At 39.0% G+C, this 13,496-nt stretch overlaps 1 protein-coding gene across 2 annotated transcripts in view; it reads right to left on the bottom strand.

Annotated features, from left to right (window-relative positions):
• The window catches only part of jag2b (jagged canonical Notch ligand 2b), a 129,318-nt gene extending 116,535 nt beyond the window's left edge, over positions 1 to 12,783 (bottom strand). The window contains exons 1-2 of one of the 2 annotated variants that reach the window (XM_057822239.1): positions 12,269 to 12,783; positions 10,347 to 10,661 (exon numbers count right to left, since the gene is read on the bottom strand). In XM_057822239.1, coding sequence (XP_057678222.1) covers positions 10,347 to 10,661; positions 12,269 to 12,337 — 384 coding nt within the window. In that variant the 5' untranslated portion in view covers positions 12,338 to 12,783. The remainder of the gene's footprint in view (positions 1 to 10,346; positions 10,662 to 12,268) is intronic. The other variant, XM_057822240.1, reaches the window with a different exon arrangement.
• Between the last annotated feature and the right edge of the window lie 713 nt (positions 12,784 to 13,496).

Below are 13,496 nucleotides of genomic sequence, written 5' to 3'. Positions count from 1 at the left end.
TCACGTTAAAATATTTGACGCAATTAACGCACATGACCTGCTCAAAAAGATTAAAATGACAGTACAGAGTAATGTCTGCTTGTTACTTGTTTTTTGGTGTTTGGCGCCCTCTAATGGCGCTTGGGTCCAACTGATTTTATGGGTTAGTACCATGAGTGAGCATGGTGTAATTATTGACATCAACAATGGCGAGCTACTAGTTTAGTTTTTTGATTGAAAATTTTACAAATTTTAAAACGAAAACATTAAGAGGGGTTTTAATATAAAATTTCTATAACTTGTACTAACATTTATCTTTTAAGAACTACAAGTCTTTCTATCCATAGATAACTTTAAGAGAATGTTAATAATGTTAATGCCATCTTGTTGATTTATTGTTAGAATAGTACCGTATGTTGAATGTATATATCAGTCTTGTGTCTTATCTTTCCATTCCAAAAATAATTTACAGAAAAATATGGCATATTTTATAGATAGTTTGAATTGCGGTTAATTACGATTAATTAATCTTTAAACTGTAATTAACTCGATTAAAAATTTTAATCGTTTGACAGCCCTAATAATTTTTGCAACAACAAAAAAAAGTTTTCCCCAGAGGGTCAATTTTACTAAGCAAATCAAACAAAAATTCTTTGGAACCCATCATGCAATTTTCAAAATTCCATGTACTTGGGCTGAAAATAGCCATTCTAATCTTGCTAAGCAATTTGACAGGCTTGAATTTTCTGGGTTTCTTATCATGTGATTAATTTGATATTAATAATGAAATGTGTTTTACTATAAATTCAAAACCATCTTAGGTCGCTTTAGTTACATTTAATGGCAAGAACAAAAAGAGGGCAACTGGAGGAATTCCAGAACATTATGCAATCTGAGTCCAATCTGATATTAGCGAAAGCATCACGCTGGTCACTACACAAAAACGAAGCTATGATGTCTCGTCACGGAACAAGCAGCTCTTACCAGAAATGAAAGGTGAGACGCACTAGGACAAGCTGATGGTAGCAGATATTTACTGTACTTAGACTACTGTATGTCTGCAACTTGTTATTTGAGGCTTTGTAAGTTATGGTTAGTTAATTTTACCACCTTTGAATGGGATATACGGCAAAAAAGTTAAGTAAAACAGCATTAGCCATAGTAATAAAATGCAGATTTGCCATTTAATTCACAGTAGAAAAACAGTCATAAGATAGTCTTAAAAGCAAAAATGAAAAGTTATTTATCTTATTTGATTTTCAATTTTCTCACCAACAATGCTCAACTCTTTTGTGTACTTTTCAGACGCTTAGAATTCTTATACAGGTGACGTGACAAGATTCTCCAGCCTGGTGATGTCAGAAGGGGGAGAAGCAGTGTGTCAAATGTGTAAAATGGGCCGTTAGCCAGATGACACAGCCAACGGTACACTGCATCTTTGTTTTCTCTGTGTGCAATGTGACGACGCCACACAGCAAGTGACCCCGACGGGCTTGTTGTGACATCTGTCACTGGAATACTGCAGTGCTATCAGCCAGGACCACTTGACAGATCACACCAAGAATAAACCTCTTCACCTGTGACTAAAAGCGTCAAGCACCGCCTCAAATCAAAAGAACTTTGAGGGTTTATCATTTGTCCATTGTGAAATACATTCACTTGGCACAATTTTATGCACACTCACACAGGTTTTGTTGCCGTTTTTAGTTGGGCAACTGCAATCAAATTAGGGCTGCAACTGTCGATTGTTTTAAGAGTCGATTATTCGATGAACTAGTTAGTTCCAATAATCAAGTAATCGGACAAGGAACATTAAAAAATTAAAATACCTGAGCTGAGCCTCAAACGGTATAAAAAAAAAAATTATAAATGAGGATCCAAGTACAACAAGAGAACAATTGGCTAACTTACATAGCAAAAGTTCGCCAACTTAAGGGCTATACAATGCCAACTTTTTTTTTTCTTTTTACAATGCTCTTAATGGTTCAAACACATGTTCCCGCAAAAAAAAAAAAAAACAGCTTAATATACCTATAAACAATTACAAATGCATTAAAAAAAACGAGCTCAAATAAAAACTTAGCTTAAGCTGGTCTTAACAGGGTGCAGCTGGATTCAGCCATGTGAAATGATTGTCATATTCGCTGTTACCACTAGAGCGCGGTGTATCTACTCAAATCAATAAAACTAAATGCTTTCAAAATGAACCATTACAACGCCACTTTAATTAAACGAATACTCAAAAAAGCAAAATTTAATTTGAATTTTTCTAAACGAATTACTCCAGTTAATCGATTAATCGTTCCAGCACTAAATCAAATCATTTTGTAATTATTCTGCCAAAAACTCATCCGATTGTTCAGTTAATTTTCATTAAAACAGTACCAAGTTTCACAAACAATAGACAAATATATTTCCATGAAACCTAGCGCTCCTATTGGTTTAACAGTCCAACAAACAGATTCATTATCACAAATGTTCTCGTGTTTGAATTAAAGTTTTAATACTTATCAACTTAAGTAATTTTGTTTCAGATCTAATAAGATATTATACGTAGGCCTGTCGCGATAACGAATTTTAGTTGGCGATATATTGTCTCATAATCATTGCAGATATGCGATATTATTGCCTGTTTTTTTTTCCCCCAACCTATTTAACCACGAATATAGTGACAATACATCCTAATAAATCACCGATTCAAATGCAATAAATTGTTATTCTTAAATAAAACAAACTATATTAAAAGTTATAACTATAAAAAAAATGCATGAGTCATTTTAAAGCTAGTTAGGTGTAATTTATGAAATAGGTGAGAAACCCAATGTCATTTTTGTTGTTTACCAATTAGAGCACTTTAAAAGTGTTAATTTTATCCAAAATGACTGTCATCTTGCCCTGCAAAATGTGCATGCAACAAATTTGAATCCAAATTATTATCATTTTTTACATCATATTATCATTGCCAATCAGATTTTTCATAATGGGTATCATTTCAAATTTATTCTTAGTGTAGAATCTGAAGTATATGCAATCGCCTCCAGAAATCTGAACATGACGTGCTTTTATTTTGAAATGTCCACCAGAAGTATGTTTGCTAAGCCACTAACCGTAAGCTTTACACTTAATAAAAAGAAACAAAAACAAAGTGCACTTCGCTTTCATCATGCATGTGGTATCAGTAATAGATTTTTCCCCCTTTTGTTCGCATTGCTTGCAAATTCTTTAATCCAGCGAGTTTTCATGTTTGAAGTGTCACCTTTTAACCGCAATTTTGCGTTGTGGAGAAGACTGCCAATGTTTTATAGCAGGCTAAAGATGTTAGTACTTTTGTTTTTCATTAGCCTCAATGTAGCAATGCTAACGTTTTACAATGTTTAATATAGAAGTGTTTCCTTATTTTGTATGTCCGAACTTTAATTCTGTATCTATGGCCAATAAACATTTGTGAAAACTACTGGAGTCTCATATGCAATCAACATGCACGTGTGCCGAGTGCACGCAGCACACGCACGCACAAATGTACGTAAGCACATGGCGATTAATCGCAGCCGAGAAAAATTACCGCCCTCATTTTTATTTACCGTGCGTAAGTGTGTAACGGTACATGTATTCGTATTGAACCGTTTCGGTACTTGGTGCTCGGTTCGGAACGGAGGCATACCGAACGAGTTTCTGACGTAATGTAACCTTTACTTTTCGAGGCTGTGAGTCGATCGAGTTACAGTTTTTTTGTGTAGATTATATTTACTCCGTCTTCTCTACTATAATGAGGACCAACACGGAAGGACAGTATGAAACGTCAACGGCGCGACAACTTGGCCGCTGCGAGAACGCAGTGAAACGCAGGCGTTAGAATCAGCCAATGCACACCAGTCACAGTGCAGCCGCGTGTTAGACGCGTCCCAGAAGCGGCTCAACGCGATGCACATGAAAATAACGGCAGAGTTTATTATTTGACGCGAGATGCAGCCCTCCTGCGTCAATACTACTAGCTAGCAGACCGGAAGTCACTCGTGTAAAAATACGGTGGATCCAGTCGATTTTCAAACTAATATGCAATCATAACCCACTTTTTGAGTCCATCAGATCCCTTGAGTGGTAAATCAGGGCACAGTTGACTTGTCTTTGTTGATTTACAGTTGTCTTCTCTGCTACAATAATAACCAACACCGCCCCGTGTTCAATACAAAACCCTCCTACCACAACAAAACAAGCAGGAACTAATATTCAAATAGGAACTTAAGATATACAACATAGAATATACAATATAAATGAAAACTACATCACATTTGTAAAATATAAACCCATAAAAAAATAAATAATAGCCCATTTAAATAAAATACAAAACACCTAAAACACCACTAATTAAATAATATGAATAATACACAGATCCTGCTTACACAATTAAATTTATTAATTTCTGTGTGGCGCTTTAACTTCAGAAAATCCACCAATAAAGCTTTTGAAAACCGTTCACAAGAAAAAAAATGATTCATTGAGGCATTTCATTTATAAAATACGTGTTAAAATCTTTGTCATTGGGATTGCTTTTCTCTTTAGCACAGTTCTTTTTACTTTTCTTTCAGAAAGAAAGCTGACCAATACGCGGGGTCTGAAAGGCAAATTGTTGTTGGATTATTATCTTTAAATACCCGCTACTTTTTGAGCAGAATTCTAGCTTTGTATAGGCTACTGTTCCTATTTTTGAAAGCACAAAAGTGTGTAATAAACAACTAGCACATTTATATTTTGCATTTTGTTTTCTTACTGTTCCGAAAATGAACTGAACCGTGACCACAAAAACGAGGTACGTACCGAACCGAGATTTTTGTGTACACTTACACCCCTAACAGTGTGACAATTTGACTTATTACATATCGCGACAGGCTTAATTATACGACTTGTACTAGTGCTAATCAATCACAAAATAATATAACATTCTTCAAAACCTATATAAAAGTGAACAAGTCCAACCAATGGCGCATAGACGGGTGCGTGCATCTTCCCCTTGTAGCTACAGTAATTGGGCAAGTAGAACTAGGACAATTTAAGTATGCACACCTAATTCACAAAATCATCCTCTATCAACACTCTACTGTGGGACTAGCTTAATTGCCCTAGAGGGGCCACCTGGCACCCACAGCAGGGGAGGAAGCGGTGGGATGCAGAAGGGGGCACTCTTAACAGAGGCCCACTCACAACATATGATCATTGTGAGTCATATTAAAACATTGAGGAACTCACAAGACTCCAAGCCTGAAGTTGGTAATGATATAGGATGCTATTAGTAGATGAATGAGAAAAATATTCATTTTCTGCGTCAAACTCTTTAGAAATACAATTATTTTTTAAATGACATCCTTTAATTTCGGAATTTAGCTGGGGCTCACCACACAACTGTCTCTGGGTAGAAACAGCAACACGGATCAACTTCAGGCTTTGCATATTGAAGTATGTCCCCTGTCCAATTAGCCTTTGGTGGCCTTGGCAGGTGCTTAGTGGTGCACTGGAACAAAGCCAAACCTCATATCAGGACCACTTTGGAAGCGACGACCCAGGTGACATTAGCAAGCGCTATGGCCGCAACAAGAGCCTTGGAAGGTATGCAATCTTCAGCGATGCTCAAAGTAATTGTGCGTATTAAGAGGACACATTTGAGGATGACCGAAGGGGGAAAATTTTTTGAAGCATGTTATCCAAATATTGGTAACCCAATGTAATTTTAACACATTTTAATCCCTTCTGATAATAGTAAGCAAAAGGCCCTAAAATGCTAAGCAATGACCCAATCTATTCCAAAAGTGGTAAAAGATCAAGCTTACGTTTTAAACTGGTAAACGCTGAAAATTTCCACTTGCACATTCTTGTCTGTGGACATGGAAGTAACCTAAGGCTTTTTGCCAGACACAAATAGAGACGCAACTGGTTGTGTTGTGGGGTTTTGCGCAATATGTCTCATAACTCGTTCACCACAGTCAATCTGACAAGGAGGAGAGCGTTACCTAAGTTTCGACCCTTTCTTTCTCTTTTTTGTTTGCTGAAGACTGCATGGAATATCAACACAAGTTAGTTTTATTATCAGTGACATATCTACCGTAATTTCCCGAATATAACGCGCACTTTTTTTCCCCAAAATCAACTTGTAAACTCATGGTGCGCATTATAAACGGGTACATGGATGGAGAGAGAAATATATATGTATTACATATATATATAAACAGATTTTTTTTCATTGACACGGCCACGTTGTGTTGAAGAAACGTATGCGGCGACCCGTTGCCGACCATTACGGTACATGACGTCACCATTTTGTTTCGGTAATACTTCACTCTAATCGGCCGAATGATTTCGTCTGTGTTAAATTCTGCTTTTTTCACTCTTCATAAAGCACAGAATTTAGTTTCTTGAACCCATTTGAGTCGACGTTTATTGCAGCTCCGCAATTCGGACCATAAATAATGTAAGGACACACACTTCCTGTGTCCGTCAACTATATCGGTCCCTCGTGAAACTCAAACCCAAATTACAATAGTTCCTTTGGTTACTGTCGTGTTGACAGCGATGAGCTCTCACGGATTTCCGACTTACGTTCTGACTTTAATTTTACCGTATCAATCCATGGAAGAAACATTTATTCATCATGAGGAAACAAGCAAGTTATACACCAGCCTTTAAAAGAAAAGTCACATCCGTTTTGTTTTCTCCTAGATTCTGGTAATTTGGAGAAATTGTCAAATCATATTATTACCGTAAATATTGTCAGTTTACGGTAATGTTTTGAACTACCAATGTGCTATGCTTGTGCTGTGTTTCACCGGTCAGTAAAATGACATCTCTGTATCTGTACACGAGCTCTGTTTTCTTGCATTCTTCTATTTATTGGTGCTAAAATTAGGGTGCGCGTTATAAACGGGTACAATAATTTTCCCTAGATTTTACAAGTAAATTTGGGGTGCGCATTATATACGGGTGCGCCTTATATTCGGGAAATTACGGTAGTTTGAGACAGGAGTCGCGCTGGGCGACAGTCTAAATTTGATTTCTCAATTTTTTTCGAATGTTGATACGACTCAATATTTATCCAAGAAATGTATAAAATAGGGATGTCCCGATCCGATCACATGATCGGAAATCGGGCTGATCGCGCCATAAAGGATCGGCTTTTTAATTTTAAAAATATATTTATGTTTTTATGCTTCCTGCTCGTACAGCATTTCACTCTCCCTCCTGCTGCTTTTCTTACCCCGAAACACAGTTGCGTGACAGATTCAAAAACATAGCAGGTGAATTTCTACTGGTTGCGTTTGCGCTACGAATGTCTGCGGCAATCAAACAGAGGAAATCACAAGTGCTCTCACGAGAATGCACAAATTCAAGCACAATATGTACTATGTACGTCCCAATGTCAGACACTTGAGAATAAACAATGGGTAGTAAGTGCAACATTTGTTTTATCACGACACAAATAATAAAATATAAATTATCAACTGAATTTGTCTTTTTTCCGCATGAGGACGCTACCAGCTCATGAAAAAAAAATATTTTATCTCTTCAAGTATGGAAAACGAAATAGCTTGACATAACATTTCACCTCGAAGTGAATACAATGACCATGATCCTCTTTAACAAAAGTGCTTTATTATAAAAGGAAACCGGTAGTTTAATTTTGTATCAGTGTTAAACGTCCTTTCCAGCACTGTGGTATTGTTGTTATGTCATGAGGTCGGGCTACGCCCATAAGCAGAGTTTAAGGGGGGGCCAGGCTCCCCCTGGTGGCCGAAAAGTGTCATTGCATGTATTTGACTGTCCTATATATGATTTTAAAATTAAGAATTTTCCAGTAAAATATGTCTATAAAAGTTGTAAAGCAATAAAACAACAAAAATGAATGAAATGTGCAAAAAAAAGATATTCGAACTGATCATATGACAAGCACCTTAGACGGTAATTTGCTTTGCTTAGCCAAAACCACCCGAGGACCAAAGAGGCAAGATGGATATACATAATTTTTTTAAACCTAAGCTTTCAAAAATGACATCAACTACTGAGCAAGAACCATGGATTGAACCAAGCCCCACTAAAGATGCTAATCATACAACAGAGCCACCACCGGTGTCTTGCCAATGTAGTTACCCCCGACAAAAATTGTGTCCCCTGGCCGCGGGAGTGCGCAAACACACATAAGTTATGAGTTATGTCGACTTAAACAATAAATTGAAACCAGAAAAGAACCATAGTTATATATTTTGGACATCAACGTTTATTAAACTGGAGAAACTCCATACAAGACTTGAATTACAGTAATAACAGTTATGAGGTCATTCTTCGAGTAAAAAAAAGAGAAAAATAGCCTTTTTTTAAGTTCAGTACGTATGTTACGTGATACGACAGAATTTGTTTTAAAACCTCGTAGATAACTACATCACCAAAACACGGAAATCAAGCAAATCAGTGCACCGCCCAGGGGATACAATTTTTGACGGGGGTAACTACATTGGCACGATACCGGCAGGCGTACCATATTCAATGGATGACGATCTTGGCGAAAAGTATATCTTTCCTGAGCAGCCTGATTTAGAATTCCCCTCAAGAATGATGGGAAACAAAAAAGAAGAAATTGTATAATGGGCCTCCAATTGACTAGCCTTGGGCCCAGTTTGCCACCAGCTGTGACAAGCGATTAACAACCACAAACACTTTGAATTGCACATTGATCTTTGACGCTTTATTCGTACGTCACAGTTATATTTTTCAATTTCACGGCTAGCCGTGGTTTGCCGGTTGCGGATTGCGCGGAGTTGGGCACAGAGATGGTCTTCTAAAGGGCAGTTTACATGGCGACTCTGCGACACAAAGACGCAGTGACTGAGTAGCGGACTCGCCTCGCGTGCATATGGTGTCGGCGAAGACGAAAAATCTGAATCCTGCCTCCATTGTGGAAGAATCCGATTGCGAGGGATTGAGGGGGGCTTCCTCGGCATGCATATCAAAGGCTCCCGCGTCACATTGGGCGTGCGCAGGGGTGCTACTAAACATTAAAAACAGCAAATATGGCGGAATGTCGGCATTAATTTGCTGTTTTAACAATATTTTTAAACTAAATATGTTGGATGTTTCCATTTTTGTGCCTTTTTGAACAAAAGAAAAATGCTATTGCTTCGAGTGGGCGGGCATATTTTTTTCCGGGCTGAGGGAGCTTGGTGGGATCAAGGTGCATCATTCTGTTGCCCTGTAAATCTTCACTGCCCCCTAGGGCCTGGCATGAACACTACATCGTTTTCATGCGGAATTGCAACATTGCTCGAATGGAGACGCAAATGCAAATTTGAAATTTTTCGAATTCTCGGACAGTCACCATGTAAACGGCCCCTAAGACTCAAAAGCCGAAAAAGCTTTCAGTTTTCAAAGCCTTCACAGTGCGTGCTCAGCCGACGGTGGTGGCACTTAATGACTCACGGCCGAATTTAAGAATTTTATAAAGTGGAGGAAAAACTTAAACCACGAAAATGACCTGTGTGGTAAACCAAATCACGCACGCACGGAACTGAGGCTTTACAAATGACACCCTGGGAGGCTCCACCTGTTTTGGACACACGTCCATCCCCCCTGGTTGTGGTTCCCACTTTAAACTGTGTTTCTATTTGCCAATGGTATATTGGGAGGTGCGCATTGCGAACATTGATTAAAAATGGCAGATGGTTATTTCAATGGCTAATTAAGATTTTCCTTCTCATTGTTCGTGGAGAGCTACAATGGTTTCAGTCTTTGTGTATGCTAAACCAACACTCTTACATCAGAATCTTGCGGCTTCCACTGTATGCAAATTAAATTCAATCCATTTTCTACTCGATAAAATAATTATTAAATAAACTATTAGATATACTACAGGGACAAGGGAGGAAACTCGCAAATGCGTATGGAATTATCACTTGTGTGGTGTTTGTGATCTCAATTACACCACTCTCAAAAGCACTAAGCACACAATTGCAGTTTTTTTTTTTTTTACCTCATCGAGTGTGAAGTCTGACATTCTAAACATTGCGTGCAGCCTGGTTTAAAGGGCAAACATGAGAGTGAGATGCGAGAGTCACTAAAGAATCAATTTTTAATCCCAGTGACGGGAAAAAAGCCATTCATATATTTCAACTATGAAACATGCCATTGCAAGGCTGTTTTTCTTCAATGACACATTAACTATTTACTTTCATCTTCTTAATTACGGCTGTAGCGGTGTGAAAGAATGCTGGCTGGCACACATACATATTCAAGGACGTGAACTTGAAACATTCCCAATTCTGAATCATCTTGAGAAAGGAAGTAGACATGTTAACCTTCAAGCTTAATTGGAGCATAAATCAATCTCTTACCGGCCATGCGAACTGGAAGTGGATCACGATCTTGCCAGCCTCGTCAATTTTGTTCTTCGCGTTTTGAAAACTCAACATATTTCCACCAAGAACTTGCGTAGATCCAGCTCCGAAGATGCAGGGCCCCCCAGTGGTGATGTCCACCTGATACTCCTTGAGGCACACCTTGAAATAAGTGTCACACTCGTCCTCCACGCAGCTCAGATCCTCCTGGGAGCTCCTGGAGCCGTCGCAGCACTCCCCGCTCGCCAACTCGCCGTTCACATTCTCAACAGAGATCAGCTGCAGCTCAAAATAGCCTGTTGACTGGGACGCCTGGAAACAACGTTATAGAAATGCCCACAATTACACGAGAGCTAACACGAGATATCTGTTTTTAAACTAGATAAAGCTAAGTTTTGATAGACGTTGTCAGTTTACCTATTGGTTTATTGTGTTAGTCGTTTACAGCGGGTCAGAACTTTTTTAAAATGACAGCATTTCTAATGTTTTAACAACTTGAAGCAGACTTTTGACTGCGTGCTTCAAGAGAATCAAGTTTTTTGCTTGAGTGGCTCAATTTGGATATGCATCATGGTAGCGTCGATACATAAAATTGGACAAACACAGTATGTCTCCACATTGCATTCAAGTCATTTCTAATCAAAGGTTCTAATGCCAACTTATGAGTGAACACAGAGCCCGTCAACGCAAGACTGATATCATCGAATTACACAAATCGGTCAACTGTTTAGGCATCTACATTTGGTTTTAGTGTTTTATCAGTGTATAACATCAGCCAATTGTAAATGAGTCACTTAAAATGTACTGTATGTGGGAAAAATCACATATTAATTCTATTAAAACAGAATGGCCACTTAGCCTTGCAGATAGTTGCGAGCTTAATTATTTTAAATAGGTTATAATATTTTGTTTGAGTGCAGTTCCACAACAATGCAAATTTCATTCACAAAAATTAAAAGTTAAACAGAAGTTCTAACCAAATGCAAGCATTGCCTTCATGTATAAACAACTTTGAAACACCTTGGTCCACGTTGCACTTTAAATCCAGGTGCACCTGATACTATGTTTGGGGAACACAAAACCCAATAAATCAAAAACAGCACCTTAATACATAATTTTAGACAAATATCAGTATTGATAGACACTGCTTCCTTCCCAAATGATATGAATCAAATATATAACAAACCACTCATGAATATGATCATCACCGCAAACTACATATTGATAAACTATCAGCATCAGCACTGTACGTTTAACACGCACAGAAAAATATTTTCCTAAAATAATATTTTACTTTATATAATCCGATGCAAAATGCATTGTACAACTGAGTTGTAGTTCATTGAGATCAATCAAATACAGTATGCTTCCATGTGGCCGGTCTATTGTACATATAGTGTTTATATATATAACAGCGAGCAACCACAACATCATGACCATAGATCACTGTCATGGCATTGTGCAAGTGCTCATAATGTTACGTCTAGTCGCGTGTACATCCTCCATGAGGCATAGCAAAAATATAAAGTGTTAGATCATGAACGTCTGAAGGTCTCTAGTGTGAATTGGTACGCTGCGGCGGCCAATTGATGCAATTGACTGGACGCACCGGCCAATTAACATGAATAAAACCCCGAAGCGTGGTGTTAATTGATAGCAATCGAAGGTCGGGAAGGGGTTACAACGCGCTGTCGATTCATCTCTTTTGATATGAGGTGGCGTGAGCGTACGTAACGTCTGCGTAATTTAATTATCGATGAATGTGATGCAAAGAAGGTGCAAATCGGACCACGCCCACCAACTTTTGGACACGGGTGATTACAAGCGTTTATTGGATGTGTGCGCTTATGCGCGTGCGTGCGTTTGGCGATGCTAAATTGATGTTTTATTGTTCAAAGCGAAGCAGAGAAGCGTCTTACCTTGGCCCATAACGTCAACAGCAGGCACACTATTAGGAAGCGATGTCTAATCCTGGTGCGAGTCCACATGCCTCCGATTAATTAGAGTCCCATAGGAGGAGGGAGGGGGCACGGTGAGCGCAGACAAACAGCCGCAGAGCCAGCGAACAGCAGCTCCGAGCCTTCTGACATGCAACAACAACAATAACAAAAACTAGACCCCTTAAAAATAAAAAAAAATCTAATTAAAAAAAAAAAAAAATCACACGCGTGTCTCGGTCACACCGCGCCGGGCGGAACACGCGTGCGCAAGGGGCGGGCAGGCTGCGGCGCGCTAGTGATGGTCCACGCACAACCTTCACAAGAGTGGGCTCTCTTCCCCTCTGTCCGTGCTCTCTCCAAACAGCGATCTGACTGAGGCGTCTCTCAGAGCCACAAGCCCGACGAGAGGACGTCGCTTTTGATTGACGGCTGCGCCAACCTCTCAGCGCTTGGCCACGGGGCAGGTTGACAGCCAACCGGATTAAGGGGCGGACATTAGGAATAACCTCCCCGACGCCTCACCAACCATCCACCCACCCACCCATGCTACTCTTCCTCCCCCTAAAACTTGAATTTTTAAGAGCATCTTATTAACCCTCCTGAGCACAAAAAAAAAAAATCTTCTATGACGATTTATTGTTGGATATAACCAACTGTAACATTTAAAAAAATATTCATAAAACTGCTAATTAATATAACCAAACTCAAAATACGCATGTGTCCGTATGATATTCTGACGGTATGATAACCTTAAACCAGGGGTTCCCAAACTACGGCCCGCCTACACATTTGGTCCGGCCCCCTGAACAATACCAGAGAGCAGTTTGATTATTATTATTGTTATATTTTATTTTATTTTTTTCCATAAGTGTTATTTATTTCTTGGCTTTTTTTCTGTGAAGAACCCAGAGGGGGTTATGTGATTATTATCTATTTAGTTAATATTTAATATTATTAATATAATTACTATATTATAAGCGGCACGGTGGCTGAGTGGTTAGCACGTCTGCCTCACAGTTCTGGGATCAATCCCGGGCTTCGGCCTTCCTGTGTGGAGTTTGCATGTTCTCCCCGTGTCTGCGTGGGTTTCCTCCCCCATCCCAAAAACATGCATGGTAGGCTGATTGAACACTCTAAATTGCCCGTAGGTGTGAAAAATGGTTGTATGTCTCCTTGTGCCCTGCCATTGTCTGGCAACCAGCTCAGG

Source organism: Corythoichthys intestinalis, chromosome 19 (genome assembly GCF_030265065.1).
Source record: "Corythoichthys intestinalis isolate RoL2023-P3 chromosome 19, ASM3026506v1, whole genome shotgun sequence".
NCBI lineage: Eukaryota > Metazoa > Chordata > Actinopteri > Syngnathiformes > Syngnathidae > Corythoichthys > Corythoichthys intestinalis.
The sequence above is the reverse complement of the archived record's forward strand: the minus strand, read 5'-3'. Positions and strand labels throughout refer to the sequence as shown.